Genomic DNA, 23818 nt, shown 5'->3' with positions numbered 1-23818 from the left:
TGTAGCCATAAAAGATTCTTTGTCACCTCTTGTCCACACTCTTAGGTGCATAAATTGACTTGAACATCTCAATATATCAACAGAAAACATATCTGGATTCCAACTTATTATTATCCTCCCTCCACGGTACCATGGATTATTCGTTGAAAAACACCAACCAGAAAACATTGTTGTATAGACTTTCCCCATATTTCAAGCTTTCACTCGAGTTTCTAGGAGCCCAACAAGTCCCACATGGTATTTAGAGATCAATTTCTTGACCTCCATCTGTTTATTGTGGCTGTTGAGACCCCTAACATTCCAACTCATTATTCTATCCATTTGAAAGAGGAGGTACTCCCCCTCGTCCTGTGTTGACAGTAACCTCTTCCCCTTGATTTGGCTCTCTCTGCTCATCTCCTAGTTCAGCTAGAATCTCAAAAGTTTTAGCAGTTGCTATATTCTCTGTATTCATCTTCCCCTTGAAATCATCACTTTTATTTCCTACCTTGTTTGTTCCCATTTGTCTATTTTTCCCTTTGATCTGAACCTGACAGAATCCTTCTTCATCTTCCTCTAGTTTGGCCTTCTAGCCAATGTTCTGTACTTTCTTTGGAACCCATATCGTTTTCTTTTCCTGCTTCCTGGTGCATACAGCTGCATTGTGTCCTATCCCAGAACAATTACCACAAGTAATTGGTAACAATTCATATTTGACAAAAATAGTCACCTCCTGTTGCAGCTCATTTCGAAATTCTATCTGTTCAGGAAATTCTTGGCCCATTCGAACTTCAATCAGGATTCGAGGAAAGTTCAATCTTTCTTTCTTCTTTGTGATATCATCCAACATAATTGGATTTCCAATTTGCTCTACAATTTTGAACAATGCCCTTTCCCCCAATATCTCAGTTCTAACCCATGGAGTTGTACCCAAATCGGTGCAGATGTAACATCTTCCTTCTTGTAGTCTATGTATGGTTCCCATGGTTTCATTATGATTGGATTTTTATCAAAGAATAAAAAACCACCACCTAAGATTTCATCCCTTGTGTTTATTGCCTGAAATCTAACAATGAACACCCCCGGTTTAAGCAATCCAACCTTGTCCACTCCTTTATCTTTCCAAACTCTTCTTGCAAAGCCTTCAAATGGTCCCAAAGGAGGGTTGGCACCTAGCACATAACATACCATTGCAGTGTTCCAGTATAAAATTTCATCCTCCATATCATCCATCAATTTGTACCAAAGAGTTTTGACCAGAGCTCTTCTCCTTTGGTTCATCAAATTTTGAGCTTAAATTTTGAATAATAGATTCAGTATGCAGCACGGGAGGAGAGAAACTTTTACCTGATCTGATGTTAGCCTTGTTGGGTTTTATGCCCTAAATAAAACCCATTACAATCTGATTAGTTATCAATTTAGAATTTTGAAGTGAATTATGATTACATGTATGTTACATGTTTATGGTTTAATATATATACTTGATATATGCACAAAATCAGTTAAATCCAGAACATATAGTTATTCACAATTACAGTATTGTCAATACAGTAGAATGTGATTGTGATTATATGATTCAAAAGATTTAGTCCCTGTTCATCAGTGTTTTGGATTTACACTGATGTGATAATCAGCGATGAAGTATACTTACACTTGGAGTAAGTGTTATGTTCTTTCCAGAACATTGGCAAAGTATACTGGTTTCGAATGTATGGAGTATGCATTGGATTGGACCGATATTGAACTTGGTCAAAGATATTTCCAAGTCAATGTCAGAAGTTGATCTTAAATTAAGAGAATCTAAATTCTGATATGCTTAGGCTCAATCTCAGGAGTGCTATTCTTGTTCTTTGATTTATTAGTTAAGCCTACCTTTGGGTCAGGATAATACATATATTTTGGGAACATGATAGCATAACTGAGTGGGAGTGCTGAACATAAATATGGAAATCTATAGCTTCTACTGGTGTATAGAAGTAAAGTGATGATTCCTTTTGAGCTTAGTTAAATAGAAGTAAATGGATGAGCTCTTGTTTCAGTGACTGTATATCAGATCACTAAAACATCATTTACAGGTAACTAAGTGTTCAAAGGGGCAAAATACATTGAGGGGTGTAAACGGTAAATTGGTCCCATCTCGATGTAAATCATCTATATAGAGGATCTCTAAATCACATTAAGATTATAACAATGGTTAAATGAGATAGCATATTGATATCGTGAAACATATGATATGCTCTATATAAGTCTAAGAGTGCAATTCCAAGTTCTAAGAGTGGATTCAACAAGGAATTAATAAGTTAGGGATTTACTTGGTAAATCGGTTCAACTTATTGGAAGCTCAGCATATAGATCCATGGTCCCCATTCTAGTTGAGACTATACTGTTTGTAAGACTCTGTAATTGATTTATGATTAATCAATTATAATTCTAAAAGTTAGACTGTGTCTAATTTGTGAATTCTCACAGTTTAAGGATGAAATTGTAAATTGGAGGGTTTCTAGGTTTAATTATTAATTAAGAGACTTTGCATGTCTAATTAATAATTATTTTAAATGGCAATATTATTTAATAATCTATTTTAGTTATTAAATAATTAGTTTTGGCATTTAAAAGATTAGAATTGGAAAAATGGCATTTTTAGAGAAATAGAAATAAAATTGAGGAAACTGCAAAATTCCAGTGAGGCCCATACACACCATGGCCGGCCACCCTTTGCATGTTTCCCAATTATTATTTTCAATTTAAATTGCCATATAATTGTTAATCAAAGCCTAGCCTAAATAGGAAAGTGGTGGATCACACTAAATAAGGCAGTTATTCAATTACACAGTAAAAGAGGAAACTGTTTATTTGGAAAGTTGTGCTTTTCCCTTTTCCTTTTTATAGCTGCCCCCTCACTCTACTCTTGGTATGATTTTGACAAGCTTTTGCTTTGCATTGTGTCACACGAAATCAAGAGAGAAAAACAAGAGAGAATTTCGAAATTCCTAGTGAGAGAGAAGTGCCCACACACATCACTCAGTACCTCATCATAGTTTGGAAGACTGTGAAGGATCACATCCAACTGAAGGACTTTCGGGCTCAGATCTTGATTATACTCTGCCACAGACAGGAATCAAGGGTTAGAGATCTGAGTGGAAGGAGACATTTAATTTCGCTGCCATCACTGTAAGTTATTCTTAACTTTTATGTGTTTAGTTCATCGTTTTAGAAGTTCAATATTAGGTTGTTAAATCAACATACTTGTGAGTAGATCTAAGATCCTGGTAAAATATATTTCCAACAACTGGCACCAGAGCCATGGTAATTGATTTTCTTGTAAGAAATTTGGACTTAAAACGATTTGTTTGTGATTTGGATGGTTTCATGATGTGTCATATTGATGTTTGATTGATGTTTGTGAATTCTGTAAAAAATAATTGATTGTCTGTATCTGGAATTATTTTTATTGGATAGTTTGGAAAATTCTAAGCAATTTACTTTTTTACAGAACTCGATTTCGATTTAATTTGAATTAGTTATTATTTTTTGAAAATCGGGAAAAATCGAGGTGGTGAGCACCTTCCCTACGCGCGCGGAAATCATGCACAGGGGTGCTTGCTCCCAGTTTTCTGGGCTATGTCTCCCTTTCCACGCGCGTGGACAGCATACTTTGCATGCTGTCCGTACCACCTGCTATTTTTCTTCGTTTTCTTCGATTTTTCATGCTATTTCATGGAATTAAATTCCGATTTTTTGTGTAGTTTTGTATGTTGATTTTTGTTTTTCAAATTTCAAATCTAATTATCAGAAATAAATTAATTTTATTTTTTAAAATTAATTTTAGATATTAGTGTAATTTGAATTTGAAAATAGGATAAAATCAAGTATTGCTTACCTCTTTTCTTATTTCTTTTAAATTTTGATTATTTTATCTTATTTTTGAATAAAAGGTCAGAAATTATTTTTTTTATTAAAATTTCTTTTGGTAAATTGACCTTATTTAGAATAAGATTACTATAATCGTGGTATTTTAAAAGAGAAAATAAGATATTTTTGTTAACTTTTTTAAATTTTGTTATTTTACCGAAATTAGATTGTAAAATGAGAAAAGGGTATGTATTTACCATTTTCTATTTTATTGAATATTTAATTTATTAAATAACATGAAATTTAAAAGGGAAAGTTAGCAAATTTATTTTGAAATGATATTTAGGTTACCCAAAACCTAATTTTTTCAATAATTGTAGGTTTAATTTTAATTTATTCTTTAAAACCGAATTTTTTTTTAATTGAATTTCGAAATAAAGATTAATGTCTTAAAATTAAATAAATCCTACTTCCAACTATCCAAATCTAACCTTGTTGCACGAGTATGTGTTTTAGATTGTTTGTAAGTTTTATAAAACCTATTATTGCTTGATCTAAATTGCCAGGATTAACTTGTTGACAGATCAAATGATCTGATTTTAACCCATGGTTCAATTGATGATAGATCAAGTAAATAATTTGTAACAGGTAATTTTTACAAACTTCTTTCATCTGTGTATGACCTAGTAACATGATAGGATCCATCCAAATCTGTGTGCTTGTGTATGCCTATATGTTTAATTTCTGTTATAGATACATATAGGTTGTTGTTGCTAAATAAAATGTCATAAACTGATAGATTTTATTTAGGCTCATTTAGTTAATGGGCCTATTCAATTAATAACAGTTGTTCATTTTAAGGTTAAATTCCTCTCTTTTGGGCCTTGTGTGAGAGTTGGGAGCCTTAGAAATGGGTGCGACATACTGGACCCAGCCCCCCCTCACATGAACAACCCCAATTGTGAAGGCCCATTTGCCTGATTTGGATAACTGTGCTAGGTTAATTATACTAGTTTGACCTAATAAAATTGAATAGCAACATAATTAATTTCTTCGAAATTATAATTTAAGAAAAACATAGTTTAATGAATTTCATTTCTAGATAAACTATTTGTATTTTTCTTGTATTTAATTAAATAAAGAATTTTAACTAACTAGATTCTTTCTGAAACTTACTTTTATTATTTCATTAAATATTCCTATTTAAGTTATGAATTAGTTATTACTAAATTTCCCTTTTAACTTAAATTTGAATATATTTTGATTATAATATTAAGCTGAGGAATTTTAGGAATTAGTTATTGAAGATTTTTAAAAGATATTATTTTAAGTTGTTTTTAAACTTAAAAAGGGAATATCTTTAAATTAGGTAGTTACCACCTAGTTTTGATATTTAATTAAATTTTGTTTGGAAAATTTTAAGTTTGTAAATTATAGATTCTTTCTATAATAACTTAAATCAGATATTTTCCAAATCTTGAAAAGATACTTAGTAGAGTTGAGATATTTTCTAGATAGTTATTTCTATACTAATTATTATTATTTCTAATATAGGAAAATATCATTGATTGTGAAATTAATTATTTAATAGTTAATTTTGGTACAATTCAATTAAGGATATTTTTCCTTGTATTAAATTGGAAATTAATGATTAAGCCTTCTCTATACTTAATTATTTATTTCCTGAATTTAATACATTTAATTAAATTGAAAATTAAATATCTAAGTTGATTTTCATAATGATACTTAGGTATTGTTATTTTCATGATATTTAATTAAATAAGAAAATTATTTTAAGTTGGGTATTTCCATAACAACTTAAATTTGAATAATTTTCAAAATATATTTTATTTATTTTATTAATCATTTTTTTTCAAAATTGCATTTAATTATGCAAGATGATTTTGAATTTATCTTGAAAGATAGATTGAAGTTGTAAATTAATTATTTTAATTAATTTTGAATCAACTTAAATCAATGATCTTTTCATTTAATGATTAATTTAAAATAAATGAACTGAAATATATTATTAAAAATTGGATTAATTAGTCAAGAAAATCTAGATAGATAATATTTTTGCTTGAAGTATTTTTTCTAAGTAAAGTTTGATTTATTTTAATGTATTTCGAAAATTGTATATTTTTGGAAATACAATATATATATTTGTAGAAAATTTTAATTTGAGTTGCAAATTAATTTAAATTAATACAACTTAAATTAAGTAATTTTCTTAATATTTGTTGGAAAATTAATACTAAGATGGAAATAATTCATTTTATTTTCTTAACCATCTAAGTTTAATTTTACAGATATTAAATTAAATTTTGTTTAGATTCTATTCTAAATTTAAAATTTAATAAATCTATATATAGATTTAAAATAAATAAATAATAGAAGAAAATACAATTTTAAATAATGAGCTTTATTATTTTAAGATATTTGATCTCCATTGTTGGTTTTACATAGCTATTGTTTTAGTGAGTAATCCTCCGTAATGGAGGAACGTTTATTAGCAAGTTAGTGCCGTTTAATCTCGAAAGATAAGTATGTTTGTAAGTGTTTTATATTGGTATTGATCACCCTAATGGTGGCTGCTGTATAAGACTTACAAACGTATGAAACAATGGTAGAAGCTCATGAAATAGGAATGACCTTGACTCTCGCCTAAACGGGACAACGTCGGATTCTCTTTTCGATCGAATAAAATGTTCTTAGAATGTTTGTCATTTTAGATGAGCTGACAACTCTATTCAATAGATGATAGCTTTGACTCTCGCCTAAACGGGACACTGATATCAGTTTGTTGAAAACCTTGGAAATTATTTAGGATTGAATTTTTTTTTAGTGTTTTCTCTAGTCATTCCTACTTGCTATGTGCTAATAATTTCTGAATAAGATTTTGTGTTAAACCATAATTGATATCTATGTGTTATCTTGTAGTATCCTGAATTGCAATGTCGAATCCCATGTTGTCACTCTTAACTGAAAATAAGCTAAATGGGTCTAACTTCCCAAAGTGGAGAGAGAACATTAACATTGCTCTCATAGGTGAAAGTGCCTCGTTTGTGTTGACTGAACCGTCCCCTGAGCAGCCAGGTGACAATGCAACCAAAACTGTGAAAGAGAAGTTCGAGCGTTGGCAGAATGCTAACAATAAAGCTCGTTACTTCATGCTTTCCAGCATGGTTGACACCTTGAAAATAAGGTTTGCAAACACTGTCACGACTGCAGAAATCATGACGCATTTAACTGAGCTTTTCGGTATGGCACCTATCCAGTCTCGTTTTGACGCGACTAAGAAATTCATCAACGCACGGATGGAACCCCATCAGAATGTGCGTGATCACCTTCTCCAGATGGCTAGTTATTTCCAGGAAGCCTAGAATCATGGTGCTGAAATGGATTAGACTACTCAAGTGAGTCTCATCTTGAATAGTCTGACTCCAGATTTTCTGCCCTACACATCAAATTATGTCATGAATAAGAAGGAACAAGACTTTCATACTTTAGTCAATGACCTTCAGACATATGAAAATTTGATTGGAGGTCCCAAGAAATAAGGGAATAAACCTCAGAATTCTGGAAATGGTAATAGGACGAGTAATCCTGAGGCACACGTTGCTTCTACTTCCAAATCCAATAATATGAAGAAGTGGAAAAATGCCAAGAAGCGAGCTCAAGCTGCGAAAGCAGCTAAGAACAAAAAGGCTGGAGCTTCTGGTGAAACACTAAAAGGAAAGTGTTTCTACTGCAATGAGAAAGGCCATTGGAAATCCCAATGTCCTAAGTATCTCGCAAAGAAACAATGTATTTTCTTTATAAACTGATGTGTTTTTAGTGAATTATTATCCTTTTGGATTATTAATTCTGGACTACTAACCTTGTTTATTATTCTTCTTATAACTCGGATGCTGTCTTAGCGAGTTGGATTAGAAAGCTGGGTGGTGGATGGAGATCGTCTACAATAAAGAAGAAGCTCAATTTTTTTGAATTAATTGTTTATTTTTTCTAACAATTTGGATTTCAAGTTTTGGGATTTTATTCCCTGTTTGGTTCTCATAATATTGCAAACAATTTTTAGTTTATAATAAAAATTTTTTAAAATAAATTGCAATTTATGAGTTGAGCTTCAGTACTTTATCTTATCAATTACCAATTGTTATATTTATTATGTTTGTATGTGTTAGTGTTTTTTATTATTGATACAAATTCTAAATGTATTTAAACTCCTTACAGAGTTATTACTACATAAACACTAGAAATTATTTCTATGTTTATGAATAATTGTTAGTTCCAAAACAATTATTTGAGAATTTGTTTAATACAAAGATCTTTTGATCTGATAGGGGTGGAGAAAAGTTAAGAATAATATGCAGTTCAAACGATCTTTTATATCTAATGAACTCTGGATTATATTCAACTCCACAGACTCTCTATCACACTTAGAGATTTACAACCTTTAGGGGTGGATCATAATCTCTATAAACTTAGGGGTGGACTTTATTCTACAGTACCCTTTGTGACACATAATTTTAAACATGGAAATAATATAATAAATTAGCTATTATCAGAATAAATCCTTGATCTTGATTATATGTTCCAGTTTAGATTTACTATTGTAATAGTTATTGATACCATTAAAGTTCTTTGATAATGTATCACATTACCTTAGTTGAGTGGGAGAATATTAAAATTCTTTACCCATCTTCGTTTGGTTGATAATTGTGATAGGAACTTAAGAACACCTCTGATAAAAACAAGTCTAACCATTCACATGGATAGAAATAACTTATCAGAATTATGAGAGTAAGATAGAAGAATTCTTGCATAGTCTATTCGAAAGACTTGATTCAAGATGTCTATTCCTCATAACATTTTATGGTATCTTGATTTGATTGCTTAAAACTCTAGCAAGTATTTTACACTTCAAATACTAGATTGTTATTTTGTTGACTTAGTCTTAGAGAAACTTATAGTTTCAGATTAAGATAATAAGTCAAAATAAGATGTTCCCAGAAACAATAGTAGAAGGTTAGAAGTTTCTAACCAGACATCTGCTATTGAGTGGGAGCCATCTGAGATGTAATCAAATGGGGAACATTAGGGGACAATCAAGAAAGATTTATAAAAGTGACCTATATGTTATTAAGGAACTATGCATTAGTGATCCCAATATCCACACCGACTCATTAAGAATTGTGAGATGGTGGTTACTCTGGGGGTGGAGGAATCATTATAGAAGAGTGTAAAAACCCATCTATAATAATTCAAGCTTCATCAGAAAAGATATAACTTTGTAAATTCGAAATTACCAGAAAGTTATTTTACTGAAGAAAATTCTACACTGCATTATCTCAATTCCAAATTTTAAAATTTGAGAGATATGTCTTCTGTTTGTTCAGATGTACTTAATGGGCAGTAAGGATTTCAGTATCCCTTGATGAGTAAAGCATATAGTTAAGGAGGTTTCATAATTCTAAAAGTTAGACTGTGTCTAATTTGTGAATTCTCACAGTTTAAGGATGAAATTGTAAATAGGAGGGTTTCTAGGTTTAATTATTAATTAAGAGACTTTGCATGTCTAATTAATGATTATTTTAAATGACAATATTAGTTAATAATCTATTTTAGTTATTAAATAATTAGTTTTGGCATTTAAAAGATTAGAATTGGAAAAATGGCATTTTTGGAGAAATAGAAATAAAATTGAGGAAACTGCAAAATTCCAGTGAGGCCCATACACACCATGGTCGGCCACCCTTTGCATGTTTCCCAATTATTATTTTCAATTTAAATTGCCATATAATTTCTAATCAAAGCCTAGCCTAAATAGGAAAATGGTGGATCACACTAAATAAGGCAGTTATTCAATTACACAGTAAAAGAGGAAACTGTTTATTTAAAAAGTTGTGCTCTTCCCTTTTCCTATTTATAGCCGCCCCCTCTCTCTACTCTTGGTATGCTTTTGACAAGCTTTTGCTTTGCATTGTGTCACACGAAATCAAGAGAGAAAAACAAGAGAGAATTTCGAAATTCCTAGTGAGAGAGAAGTGCCCACACACATCACTCAGTACCTCATCATAGTTTGGAAGACTGTGAAGGATCACATCCAACTGAAGGACTTTCGAGCTCAGATCTTGATTATACTCTGCTACTGACAGGAATCAAGGGTTAGAGATCTGAGTGGAAGGAGACATTTACTTCCGCTGCCATCACTGTAAGTTATTCTTAACTTTTATGTGTTTAGTTCATCGTTTTAGAAGTTCAATATTAGGTTGTTAAATCAACATACTTGTGAGTAGATCTAAGATCCTGGTAAAATATATTTCCAACAAGCCTCACATCTCTTTGTTGCCTCCAAAAAACTCACAAAATCTGATCTGACCTCCTGATCTCTTTGTAAAAACTCCAGTGAAGCTCTGGGGGAGAGAACTTGTGCGACGTCTTCAATGGTTTGTGGAGTATGCACCTCTGGTTCGTCCTCCTCTGATTCGGATAGCTGGAGCTCCGAAACCCCAATCACCTCTGCCATTGATTTTGTTTTGAGCACCACATCCGACATCATTGGTCCCCTTTTCTTCCTTATATTCCCAGCCAACTTCCGTTTCCCTTTACTCCCAGCAATCAACTTCCCCGCCTTGCTCGTTCCCTGAGAAACACTTTTCTTGGGACGACCCCGACCTGCCATTGCTCCGATTCAAGACCGGAGTCGAAGAACCCTATCAGAGCGTTTTCAGGAAAAGATCGTTCTCAAATCCTTGGAAGCTATCTTATTACTAACTATTTAATTACTTCTTACTATTTTTAAAACAACTCTAGAACTATCTAATCTTAGTTCTAGTAATTCTAAGTTTTCTCTAAAATTTTGTAGCGTGTTCTTGGTTTCTCTTACAAATTTCTTAGAACATTGTAAAACATTCTAGCATATTCTAAATTTAATAGTGACTTTTAACATATAGCACCTCACGTAGTGAGTCCACAATCACACCATATTCAGAAAAGGTTATGGTGCAAGCTTGAATGTCTCAAGCTAAATTCAAGCAATCAGCTTTTACTTCGTGAATTTTAATTTGATGGTCCTTACACCAAGTTAAAGCATGCAGTAGTGCCCAAGCCTTTGTAGTCCTTGAAGGCATCATTCCTAGGTAGCTCTTTGCAAATGCTGCTATAACCTCTCCTTTAGAGTTTCGAGCCAAATGAGCTCCTAAACTTGATCTTTCTTTCCTGATAGACACTGTTCCTTCAACACATGTTTTGGCATCCTGTTCATGTATGAGATTGAGGTGTAGTTCAATCACGTACTGTCGAGATTTGCTTTTGTTGAGCTTCTTTAAAAACATTCAGAAAGTCTTTTACTTCTTGGTATATCTAAGCTAGTTGCTCCTGAGAATTCCTAAAAATGAAAGAGTTTCGACTATTCCAAATCTGTTGGAATATATTTTACCAGTATTATGTTTTTAACATCCTAAATATGAATTTATAAAACGATGAAAATAAACACATAAAAGGTATGAGAAACCTTACATTGGTTGCAGCGAAATTAAATGACTCCAACCGCTCAGATCTCTAACCCTTGTATCCTTTCTGTCGCAGAGTATCACCAAGATCTAAGCCCGAAACTCCTTCAGTTGTTTGGATTCTTCACAGTCTTATATACTATGATTGAGGACTAACTTGTTATGGGTGGGCACACACTCAATTACTAATGGCTGAATTTTTGTTTTGTGAAGAACACTAAGGAGTCAAAATATAAGAGAAGAAAAGAAGAAGAAGAAATCTCAAAAACCTAGAGAGAAAGAAAGCTATGTTTATTGCCTTTGAAGCATTAGTTGGATAATGAGATTTTCTTTTCTTTTTATACTACTTCTCTTAGGGTTAGGGTTGATTTATTTATAATAAAAAAATGGACCAAAAATATCACCTAGTGGTCGGCCATTAGTGGGCCCAACACTAGTTAGACTTTTGCCATTTTTTTCTCAACCATTTGTCTATTTTTCACAAATATCACTTTCTGCAGTTTTAACCTTATAAATGCCAAAACTATTTATTTAATAATTAAAATAATTATCAAATAAAATTGTCATTTATAATATTTATTAATTAGACTCCACAAAGTCTCTTAATTAATAAATTAACCCCAATATCTTATTTCTTCACAATCAAGCCATAACATAGTGAAAATTTACAAACTAGACATAGTCTAATTTTAGAATTAAAATTGATTAACTAAAATTAATTAACTAAGTCTTACAAGCAGTTTGTCTCAACTAGTATGGGGACCATGGGCCTATATAACAGAGCTTCCAATAAGCAGATCTAGAATTTACTAAGTAAATTCTCTAACTTATTAATTCCTCATTGCACCACGATAGAACTTGAAATTGTACTCTCAGTTATATAGAACGCTCTATATGTTCCACGATATAGATATGCTATTAGTTATCCATTGTTATAATCCCAATAATCAATGATCCTCTATAGATGATTTACATTGAGTATGGATAAATTTACCATTACACCCTTCAATGTATTTTATCCTTAAAACACTTAGCAACCTATAAATGATATTTTAGTGAACTAATATAATCACTAAAAGGAGCACTCTGTCATTTATCTCTATTTAGCAAAGCTCGAAGAAAATCATTGTTTCACTTTTATGTCCAGATAGAAGCTATAGATTCCGTATCTATGATTAGCGCTCTCACTCAATTGAACTACCATGTTCTTAACCTATACGTCACGGAAAGAACCATTTGGTTGACTTTAACTAATAGGTTAAAGAACACAAATAATGCAACTGAACTAGAACCTAACCATCTCAGGATTGAGATCATTTGATCTAGGATCAACTAGGTGATATTGAATTGAATAGATATTACGGTCAGTTTATCATATCTAGTTCAAGTTCAATATCGGTCCATTACGATGCATACTCCATACATCCAACCCAAGCTTACTTTAACCAATGCCCTGGAAAGGACATAGCACTTATCCAAGGTGCAAGTAAACTACGTTGTAAATTATCATATCAATTAAACCCTGTGTACTGATAAATCTAGGAATACATTTAATCACACAATCTTGATTATTTTTCACTGTGTTGACAACACAATAAATAAGTATATCAATGTGATAAGTGTTATACTCAAAATTCAGTGAGCACATCAGAGGAAGACACGTGTCAAGATGGGAAAACAAAGGGCTCAAACACGCAATCGTAAGTACACTTGGCATGGAACAACTCGTTAGAAACATAATTTGCAGAGTATGTTTATAACTCGGTTGGCTGAATGGTCTTTTGCGAGGCAGAAACGTACAAACTGCTAACTTATGTATCGACGAGAAACCATGTGAGTGCAAGTGTGCATGATGAGGCGTCAACCTCACTGCGTGAAAGAGAAACTATAACGATAAAAATACTTAGCGTATATTACATGGTATACAAACTAAGTATAAACAGTATGGTGAATCAAGATGACAGATAGCGAGGTGTCTATCTCACTGTCAGATGGCATACATTTGAGGAAGATTATCCCGACACCAAAAAATATAGTTATCAAAGTTAAGAAAAAATATTAATCTTGGGAAGTCTGATGACAAGCAACTGCTTGCCATCAAAATTAACCCGATTCCTAGTGAGGCATCCCCACGAGATAAGGCTTACCATATATCCTTAAATGTGTGTTCATCTCGGCCCCATAAAAGCGGGATACTTACAGCTGTGTGAATTATAAATTAAAACCTCATTTACTAGGCGTGATTTGTAATTAAATCCCAAGATTTGAGGGAATAATTGATGTAACGATTAAAGTCAACTTTTGTAATTCACTGCCCACTATGTAATTATAAATAGTGACAGACAAGATCAAAAAAGGGGACAAAAAATATCATACGAGAGAGGCCCTTAAAAAACAAACACGATCAGAAATCTGAATAAGATTGAGTCGTGGACTATGCATAATTTTAACTGCAAAACCACGTAAAAAACCCTGTGTTCATATATAATTTTTCTATAGCTTTTATTTTTTCGGTATGAAATCATTACCGTGAGGCTCAAATTTAGTTAACAAAAATCTATGTTAACAGTTTGGTGCTTTCATTGAGAGCCTCTGTGAGAAAGCTCAGAAAAGGCCTCCTCACCTAAAAGTAATGGATGACACCGAAGATAATAATCCTCAAGAAGCAATCAGTCATCTCCCTGGAAAGAACCATTGAGTCCTCAGGGATCTATTGAGTCATCACATGAACAGACGGTAAGCCCCAGGAAAACCCAGTATTGGGGTCCCTTGCTTGACGGACCTTGGGTAAACAACAATCGGCCACTTCCTAACCAGATTGATAAGGATGGTGCCTACGATCCAACCAGATACATACCAATCAGGAATTAGAAAATCGTCATCTTACACGTTGATTGGAGGAAGCAAACTGGCGTAACGCCGAGTTAGAGCGTGAGATAGTCGCAATAAGGGCAGCACAGGAGAATGATACCCAAAATCAACCTGACCTTGGGAGAAGAGATTCACAAGGCAAACCTCGCGACTCGCAAACCAAGGGGCAGGAGACAACCCAGAGATATATTCAGAACTCTCAAGAGATGCAACCTGAGAAAACTAAGGAAAATTTGGGAGTAAGGTTCGACCGCAGTCACGACAGGAGTGATCTACGAGAGCATCTAAACTTGAAAAAGATTGACCTTTGTCAACGACTTAGTCCAAAGCTGAAGAATTCACTCCATTTGCGAATGGACGGGTTAGAGAATAAGTTCAGAAGGCATCAAGTCACGAAAACTAGAAGACAACCGGGGCATGAAACTGTTGGAGAACTTGATTCGGAAGCCTCAGGATCAAAGAAAAAAGACGATTCCAAAAGGCTGCCCAAGGATAAGAAACCCAACAAGTATATTCCCCTTTATGCTGAACATACCGAGCTTAAGGAAACTCGGGAAAATATCTACCTCACACATGTACAGGAAGTCATTTTTAGTGAGCCAAAACCTATGAAAAATGCGAGGCGTAAAAGGGATCCAACTAAATGGTGTGAATATCATGGAGATATTGGTCATACCACGGAAGAATGTCGCCAGCTGAAAGATGAGATAAAAGGTCTCATATCACAAGGACACGATATATAAAGGGGTAGGACGATGTCCATGATCAGCTCGATCTACCCAATAACTCAAGCAACCCAGGATTATAACCCTCCTCTGTAAGAGGAAGGGACACCTCGGTTATCTCAAAAGGGAGCAATTCACAAGAATACAAGGGGCAGTTACTCCGGTAAAACAAATTTGCAAAAGAATTGCGACCTGGATAGATATTGGATCACTATGGTTGCCATATCAAGCTGTCGCGTGGAAAGTTGGACGTCAATTACCTCTCTCACTTCATGTAGAAATTTAAAATCCAGGAGTTTCTAAATTTCTTGTGCAAAGGAACACCAGAAAATAGCATGAGTATTAGACTCTCCTCTAAAACCACATAGATCACATGAATTGTTAGAGACTATATTTTTTTTTTCCAACCCATAGTAAGTAAGATTTCATGGAAATCCCTCCACGCAAAATGTAACATTACATTAAATTTTATATAACCAAATATTTAGTTTGACAAATAAATCTTCATTTACCGTGCCGCTGTAACCAAACACTCTGAGAAGATTGCGCGCCAAAAAGTTTTTTTTTTTTTCCTTTAGAGAGAGAGAGAATGAGTTCAGTGGTGGGATGGTATGGACCGCTTATCGATCTCTCAAGTGTCGCTCTTCACATCGGCGATTTTGTTCAGCTTCTCGTTTTCGTTCACCGATCCACTCCCGTTCAGGTCTCTCCCTCTCTCTCTCTTATATATTTGTTTTGAAATTTTGTGTTTGTTTCTTGGTAAATTACCGATACCATTAGCAAATGGATGTGTGTTGTTGTAACGTAAATATATATTTATATATATGCAGTTTAAGTTATGGAAGGGAGGAGAAGTAATTAGGAGGGACATTCAGGTAGGTGATGATAGCAGGCCCTACTTCCCCATTTCTATTTGGCAAAAGCAAATGGCATCAATGGTCGTACCCGGTGATATTGTTTTGCTTCAAAGTAATTTAATTTTCCCAAATTCCAACTCCTTTTAATTTTTTACAACTTTTTTTTTTTTTTTTAATTTGTTGTATTTTTTTTTTCTTGAAAAATTTCAGATGTTAAGCTAACCAAGTATGGAGATGTTGTCGAGGGGAGAATGATTCATTGTTCTACCTTACTTCCTCTAATTCACCATCATAACTCACTTGCTTCCAAAGGTACAATTCATATTCATATAGATAGTGCTTTTGGTGTGAAGAAATTTTGCCAGATTATTAGATTTAGTTCCTTTCTAATGTGTAGAAATAAATTGTCATATATAAGATGAATCTTTTCAGTTTGGTTTTGAGATGGAACCCCATGTATCTTAGGCTCTTCCATTTCAAATTCTAACAGAGATTACACGATGGTGGTGGGTTTGTTGTTTGGTATAAAGGATAAGTAGAGGTAAATTGGGTACTCAAAAAGCAAAATGTAATTATATAGCTGAAATCTCATCCTCTTCTTTCACTTATCTCTAGTACCAGACATAACAGTGAAGAGTATTTTCTTTCTTGTCTGATTTCTTTCCTTAATATTTCTTACGAAAATTTCCGCCTTTCTTTTTGAAACACTAGTAAATTTGTTGCCAAGCATTGCCCTGAATGAATGTCTTCGTAGGTATGGATGAGCTAGTAGAGGCATGTAGAATAGGAACAACAACTAAAGAAAAACTCACAAAGGTAATAAAATGGCTGCAACGAACAGGGTTCACCTTTTGCAGCATTCAACCACAAGGCCATCCGGTAATTTATACCTTTTTGAGGTTACTTTAAGTGTTCAATCCTTTGATGTCATGTCAAATTTTTATTTATTGTAGTTTGTTAAAGAATAAATCTATATACCTCTTGCATCTCTAACTTGTATGAATTTTGATTTCTGTGGTGAAAATTGTATTTCAAAGTTAAGAGCTTTGGGTTTGGGATGATTTGTTGGGTCTTATATTTAATTGCTTGATATTCAAAAATCGCTGTCACAACTTTCTTCTTCAATGTGGCTTCTTAATCATTTTAATATTAATCTATACTTGGGTCAGGGTAACTGCTATTTTTATGTTTTTCAATTGTTGACATTTTGTTTGGGGTAAAATATGTCCAACTTGTGAAAGTTGAAACATTGTCTTATCAAATAACTAATCAATTGCCAAAAGTAACTTATCAACGTTAAAATTAGGAAGTCAGTGTCGAGCTAATGTAATGTAATGCAATGCAATATATTATGCATGTTTAAAATATTTGAAGGAATCGAAAGTTGTACATGAATCTGAAGAAAAATTAACAGATCAGATGACTGTGGCAGTTTTTGGGCATTATAGGGAAAATTGGATGTCCAACATTTTAAAGAGGGTAAAATGTGTTATACTATCTTACTTGACATTTGTTTCTTGCATTTCCTGCTCCATTTATCATATACTATATTGTGGTGATTATATAGTCCTTGGTGTTTCTAATTGCAATGTGATGCTTAAAGTAGGGATCAAATAACTGGTATTTGAATACAATGGTTAAGGATTGATTTGTAGCAGTTTGATGTTCTTTATAACTCAAATACTCTTCTCCTATTCTGAAAATTACTTTATATTTGTAAGCTCATACCATAAGTATTGGTGGTCATACATAGCTCTTATAAGAGTGATATGTGTCGAAATGTGCATTTAGTTTTGGATTGAATTAAGATATGATGCTGATAATTACATATTTCTGTTCATTATTGTTCTTTCATTATTATGTTTCTTATGGTTACAAAACTCAGTATTGCTGTTATATAATTACTCCTCCTGTATTGCTTTGTAGAAATTGGTTAGAATGGATGTGTATTATACCTATCTCCTTAACATGTCTGGTCTATGTCTTGCACTAAACTCCAGAGGTTTTTGTTCAAATACTGAAAACAGTACCCGCAGAAGAAGATACACTTGAAAAGAAACTGGAAACTTCCAGAAAAAAGAGAATCAAAGAACTGTATTTCACTATTGGAAGTATCACACTTAACCGATTCATGTAAAGCTGTCTTTCACGCATGTGTTGGAGAAATTTTTCTACCATCTATCTCTACAACTCTGAGTGAATCTGATAAAGAGAGGATGTTCATCAGCAGAAGGCTATTTAAAACAAGAGACACTAGTTTAGTAACTGATCTCATATGTACTGGCTGCAAACTATGCGGTTCTCCTTTGGATACTCAGCATGAGTAAATATCGTTTGTAAACTGCTGCTTTTATAGCCAAGTCAATCAACTTGAGAACTGAATGGTTTCTTCCTCTTCTTTGTTGCAGCAGGTCAAGGTTAGAGAATGAAGCAGCTCCTTTATATTGCTCAAAAAGCGTAAACCGCCTTCATGTAGTAGACTTCATATACAGGCCTTTCATGGTATGGATGTTATCACATTGTTTTTCTCATCTCATGCATTTTTTTTTTGGCCTTATCAACTTATTTTAGTGTTTTGAATTTTAATCTACACCTAGTTATATATATGGGATGAATCTGAGTATACCCTGCTCCTCGTCAAAAACAAGGCAGCAGAGCTCTTGTTTGGGAACATCACAGCTGAGAGAGTGTATTCGAGCTTCAGAGAACGACATGGTGACCAAAATGTTGATCCAGATCCAGTAGATGCCTCACTGCTCAAACGTTATGGGATGTTAGAGGATTTGGGTTGTTGTACATCAGCTGCAAATTCAAGCTTGAAATTGAAGAGCAAACCTATTGTAAATACTGTGAACTTTTATCTGATCTGGTTAATTCTTTTAAGAGCTTTACTGCAAGAAAGAAAGAACAGTCCATTGAAATTTGAAGTCAGTGTAAATACTGGCTTGGATAAAGAAAATGGAAGGTTTGAAATGGAATCTGTTTGGATTCCATTTCCCTGAATCAACATTTCCATCTTTGCCATTTACTTTTCCCAAATTGCTCAAAATAAAGAGTTGGTTTAGTCGTCATGGTTCTTGTTCTGTGCAATTTTTATGCTTAGGTTCTAAACTATACTTGTAGATTTTGAGGTAGTATATTGGGAAAACAAAAAAAGTTATGTTTCATAACTTAAAAAACTGTTTTCTGTTTTTTAAAATTGAAAACAGTTTTTAAAACAAATAGGGGTCGTTTGGTAAATTTTTTTAAAAATAATTTTTAAAAATTGAGCTTTAAAAAACTAAAAAAACAGAAAACATCAAAATGTTGTTTTTAATTTTCAAAAACAATTTTTTTTTTGTCTAACATATTACATTTTATATTTTTGCTCACATACTCGAATCCTAGACCCGAAACCATACCCGAACCCAAACCTGGATGGGTTCATGTCATGGTATGGTGTTAAAATATTAAGAACTTGTTTGGCTGTGTTTTCAGTTTTCAGTTTTTAAAAGTGAGAATAGAAAATAGTTTTTTGTCATTTTAAAATTTTAATGGTGTTTGGAACAAATTTTTAAAAACTGTTTTTAGATTTTTTTCTTACGAAAAAAAGTCAATATTTTAGCATCATACCATGACATTAACCCATCCGGGTCTAGGTTCGGGTATGGTTTCGGGTCTAGGATCCGAGTATGTAAGTAAAATATAAAATATAATATGTTAGACAAAAAAAATTGTTTTTGAAAATTGAAAACAACATTTTGATGTTTTTTGTTTTTTAGTTTTTTAAAACTCAATTTTTTAAAAAAAGTTTTTTTAAAAAAAAAATTAGTAAGAAAAAATCTAAAAATAATTTTAAAAAATTCGTGTCAAACACCATTAAATTTTTAAATTGAGTTTTAAAGTTTAAAAAACTAGAAAACAGAAAACATCAAACTGTTGTTTTCAATTTTCAAAAATAATATTTTTATCTAACATATTATATTTTATATTTTTGCTCACATACTCGGATCCTAGACCCGGAATTAAATCCGAACCCGGACCCAAATGGGTTTGTGTCATGATATAATGTTAAAATATTGAATTTTTTTTTAGTAAGAACAAATTTAAAAATTGTTTTAAAAAATTTGTGTCAAACACTATTAAATTTTTAAAATGACAAAAAATTATTTTCTATTCTCACTTTTAAACACACAATTCTAAAAACTAAAAACTGAAAACACAACCAAACATAAACTTTTCATCTTTTCCTCGTATTGGACTTGATAAAGCTAATTATAACTAGTGAAAATTACATGAAATGCGGAATTTTATAAAAAAATTTACAAAAATATGGCACTTTTAGGTTTGCCACTCTTCTATGGCATTTCTTCTCATTTAAGATTTTTTATAGTATTTGATATGCCATATTTTTGTAAACCCAATATCTAAACCCATATTTTATGTTTTTTTTTTCTAGCTTAATTAGTTTTTTTTTTTTTAATTTATTTTGCATTTGCATTTTAGGGTTTTTTCTATTTGGGAAATTTACACCAAATACTAACTTTTTTTTCAAACATTAATTTTTACATTTATACTTTTTTTAATTTTTTTTCTTTCTTATAGTTTTTTACTTATTAAAACAAAAAAAAAAATTGTCTTTTTTATATATTTTTAAGTCAATTTTGGTTCTTTTTTTTTTCTTTTTCTTTTTTAAGTAAGTTGCTGACTTTTTTTTTTCTTTCTTGCTCTTCTCTTTCTCTATTTTTCTTTTTTATTTTTTTCTAATTTCTCTTTGTGTCTCTCTTTTTTTTTTCAATTTTTTTTCTATACTATTTTTTTTTATCTTTGTATATATATGAATATATATATATAATAAGTGTACATTTTTATATCTTATTTTTTTAACTTTTTTTCTCTCTTACAAAAAAATTAAGAGCACTCCTCCTATATTTTTCTATCTTTTAAATGATTAATAAAGTAGTATATTTTTTTTGTAGATATTTTGTAATTTATTTAGAGTTAATCTATGAATTATTTGTATATTTTAACAAGATTGATGTCTTGATATTTTCTTTTAATTTATAATTGCCTTATAACAAGATTTTTTATAATATGAGATTGAATATTATAATTACAATACTTAGTTTGATTTTTTTTTTTTTATTTTAAGTTTCTCATATTGTCTTTTTATAAAGTCAAAACTAAATTAATATGTTTGTATGAGTTCTATTTGAACCATATAAATTGATAAGTACACCCTATTAGAAAATTACTTATATAATTTTAAAAATTACTCTTACTATATTTTTAAAATCTTTTCCTCGCATTATTTTATGTTAATTTCAATACTTATTTTGATTTTATTTTTATATTTTTTCTAAATCATGTATACATATATTTTTTATTTTTTCTAATATTTAAAATATAATTTATTTTTATTTTAATAGGTATATTTTTTAAGAATATGAAATAAAAAAATTAAAAAAAATAGTACAATTAAATATATAAATTTTATATAAAATAAAAATTATTAAAATGGGGTGTCTTTAAAAGTTTTTGGGGTGTAGATAAAATTTCTTTTTTTTATAGGGTCGAGACTGGTTTCATAAATTTATATGATTTTCTTATAAAATCGAAACTGGTTTCACAGATTTTGAAAGTTTTGTAATGGGATTGCTTCATTTTATGATTTTTTTTGTATTTTAAGTTTCTTTATATTATTTTTTTAAAAAAAAAAATTGAAAGTGATTTTCATATTTATGTTATGTTCTTAAATTATTGCTATGTGTTGTTTTTGATTATTTTTGTTAGTGTATTTTTCTAAATTATTGTTCAAAACTAGTTTACATATTTTGAGAGTTCTATAATGGGGTTGCTCTATTTTATAATGTTATTACAAATTTTTTATTTTAAGTTATTTTTTTTAATATTTTATTTCTAAGTTCGAAACTTACACTTATATTTTATTTTTAAATTATTGGTATGCATTGTGTGTTATTTTGATTATATTTGTGATTAGTATTTTATTTTTTTGTATTTTTGTATGTGTTTTTCTTTTTTCATTTTTCATTTAATTGTCGGATGAAATTAGTTTCAGTTAACTTTATTATTTTTTATGATTTTTTATAGCATCAAAACTGGTTTCACATGGTCAAAACTAGTTTCACAGGTTTTAACTGTTCTGTAATGGGATTTGTTGACCGAGGTTTTCGGCAACCAATATAATAATAATAATTAAGAAAGCTATAAGGAATTAATAGAGAGATTTTTACGTGGTTGGGGCATTAATGAGCATTAATCCACGAGTCTGTGTATTTATGATAGTATTTATTACAGAGAATTCTCTTGGTGGATTTTTCCTCTTCTAGTTCTTATGAAACCCAGAATTCTCGACCCCTGCTTTAATGACTTTGGGGGTATTTATAGTGTTTTTATGGGGTGATCCCTAGAATTGAGGTACATATTTTTCTGTAACTATCAGTAAAGCCACACATTCCCAATGAATATATCATGGGTAATGCACGGTCTAATCCCTAGGCTTTGTAGGGTTTTATGGATGTAGTCCTTTATCCTTTTTGACTGATGTGAGTCCTCATAAAGTAGTCGTCACTAGGCTCATTAATCATAGCATAGTAGCTGCAGAGTGGGGGTTGTGCCGTCAGACTTTAAGACATATGGCAGTTTCAATACGCCTCCTCCCATGCGGCATTAAATGCGAGATGACTGTTCAAATAGGATCTGACACCTCCCGGAGAAGCTTTGTTGTAGCCTTGCTCTCCAGGAGCATGTGAGACTCACATGCCTTCTCCGGGAGGTTTGTCTAAAGAGGATCCCTTTGGTTAAAGAGGCTTAGCTGATTTATTTAAACGCTAAACCCTTTCTATCTACGTGTCATCATCCGGTTGGTCCACGTATTTTGGGCAAAATCAGGGGCAACATTTACCGCCCAAGCCTTGTTTGGTGATGAAGTGAACAAGGCTTGCTTTAGATGCCTCCGGTTGCCTTATCAGCTTCCTGGCACGTGCTTCGGGCGCGTGGTGATATATTAATGACCATCATTACTGCAGTTATTTGCTTTTTGCAGGCGTAGATTCGTTTCTTGTCCATTTATTGATACGACGCACTAAATGGGTGTCAGACGGGCACTCAAACGTTTTCTACCGCCTTGATGACGATTTAATCCAACCGTTGGATCCGTAGAATTCGAATCGATGGTCATCCCAAACGTTCGATGGTGCCTGGAGCCAAACACACCTGATGGCCGGGGCCATGCTCCCCCACCATGATTACTTTATAAATTTTCTTGTATTTTTTGGCCTTGCGCCGTACCAACTCATTCCCCAACCCTACCGCCTGCTTTCAGGCTTGTTTATTTTTTATGCTGCCCGGAGCTGGGGCTCGCCCAGTCCGGCATAAATTTTGTACTTTTATGAACTCGTTTCTATCCTTAAAAAGGGAGATAAACTTAAGGACGGTTTTTATGGCCTTCGGGCCCATCCTTTGAATGAGGGCCCAGTCCCTTTCAACCAGCAGAAGCACGTGAAGGAGTATCGTCACCGCTTCTTCTTCTCGTCCGGCTTCCAGGCCATGGATCGCCCGGAGCTTCTCACGGAGTGGGTTAGGATCCCTCCTTATATGCGGACCGAGCCTACCCAAATATTTCTTCAACGGGTCAAAACCTTCTCCACTTATGACAAGAAGGCCCTTGATATCAGGGAGTTGGTCACGACAGAGAACTGTCGGAAGGCCAAGCTAATTTTGGGGAACCAGTCGGTGGATGACTTCAATCTCTCTAAAGTCATCTGCCCGAACGCAAGGACTCCGGCGGCAGAAAAGGTGTTCCGGGACGACATTATTGCCATGGCGGAGGACAAGTACCAGAAGTACCTCTTCAGGAGGGAACAGGAGCTGGCCTACATCAAGGCCCAGGCGGCCGCCGGGAGGACTCTTCGTCTGGAAGCTCCGCCGAAGCGGAGGAGCCTCAGGCCCAAGCCTGTGGTCCCGGTTCCAAATACTGGAGCTCCCGATGCCAGCACTTCGGGTTCTGGTAAGTCCC

The 23818-nt window shown here is 32.8% G+C and overlaps 1 protein-coding gene across 2 annotated transcripts; it reads left to right on the top strand.

Annotated features, from left to right (window-relative positions):
• The first annotated feature begins 15353 nt into the window (after positions 1-15353).
• LOC115720088 (uncharacterized) lies at positions 15354-18808 on the top strand. Of its 2 annotated transcripts, none has more exons than XM_030649255.2 (7): positions 15354-15647; positions 15775-15913; positions 16012-16113; positions 16556-16680; positions 17829-18124; positions 18213-18303; positions 18399-18808. In XM_030649255.2, exons 1-7 carry the CDS (start codon positions 15534-15536, stop codon positions 18801-18803), a joined length of 1272 nt encoding a protein of 423 aa, XP_030505115.1. In that variant the 5' UTR covers positions 15354-15533; the 3' UTR covers positions 18804-18808. The 2 variants fall into 2 exon arrangements, with proteins under 2 accessions (XP_030505115.1, XP_030505110.1); XM_030649250.2 differs by having other exon boundaries at positions 15356-15647; positions 18210-18303.
• Positions 18809-23818: the final 5010 nt, after the last annotated feature.

This window comes from Cannabis sativa, chromosome X, assembly GCF_029168945.1.
Source record: "Cannabis sativa cultivar Pink pepper isolate KNU-18-1 chromosome X, ASM2916894v1, whole genome shotgun sequence".
Classification (NCBI taxonomy): Eukaryota; Viridiplantae; Streptophyta; class Magnoliopsida; order Rosales; family Cannabaceae; genus Cannabis; species Cannabis sativa.
The sequence above is the reverse complement of the archived record's forward strand: the minus strand, read 5'-3'. Positions and strand labels throughout refer to the sequence as shown.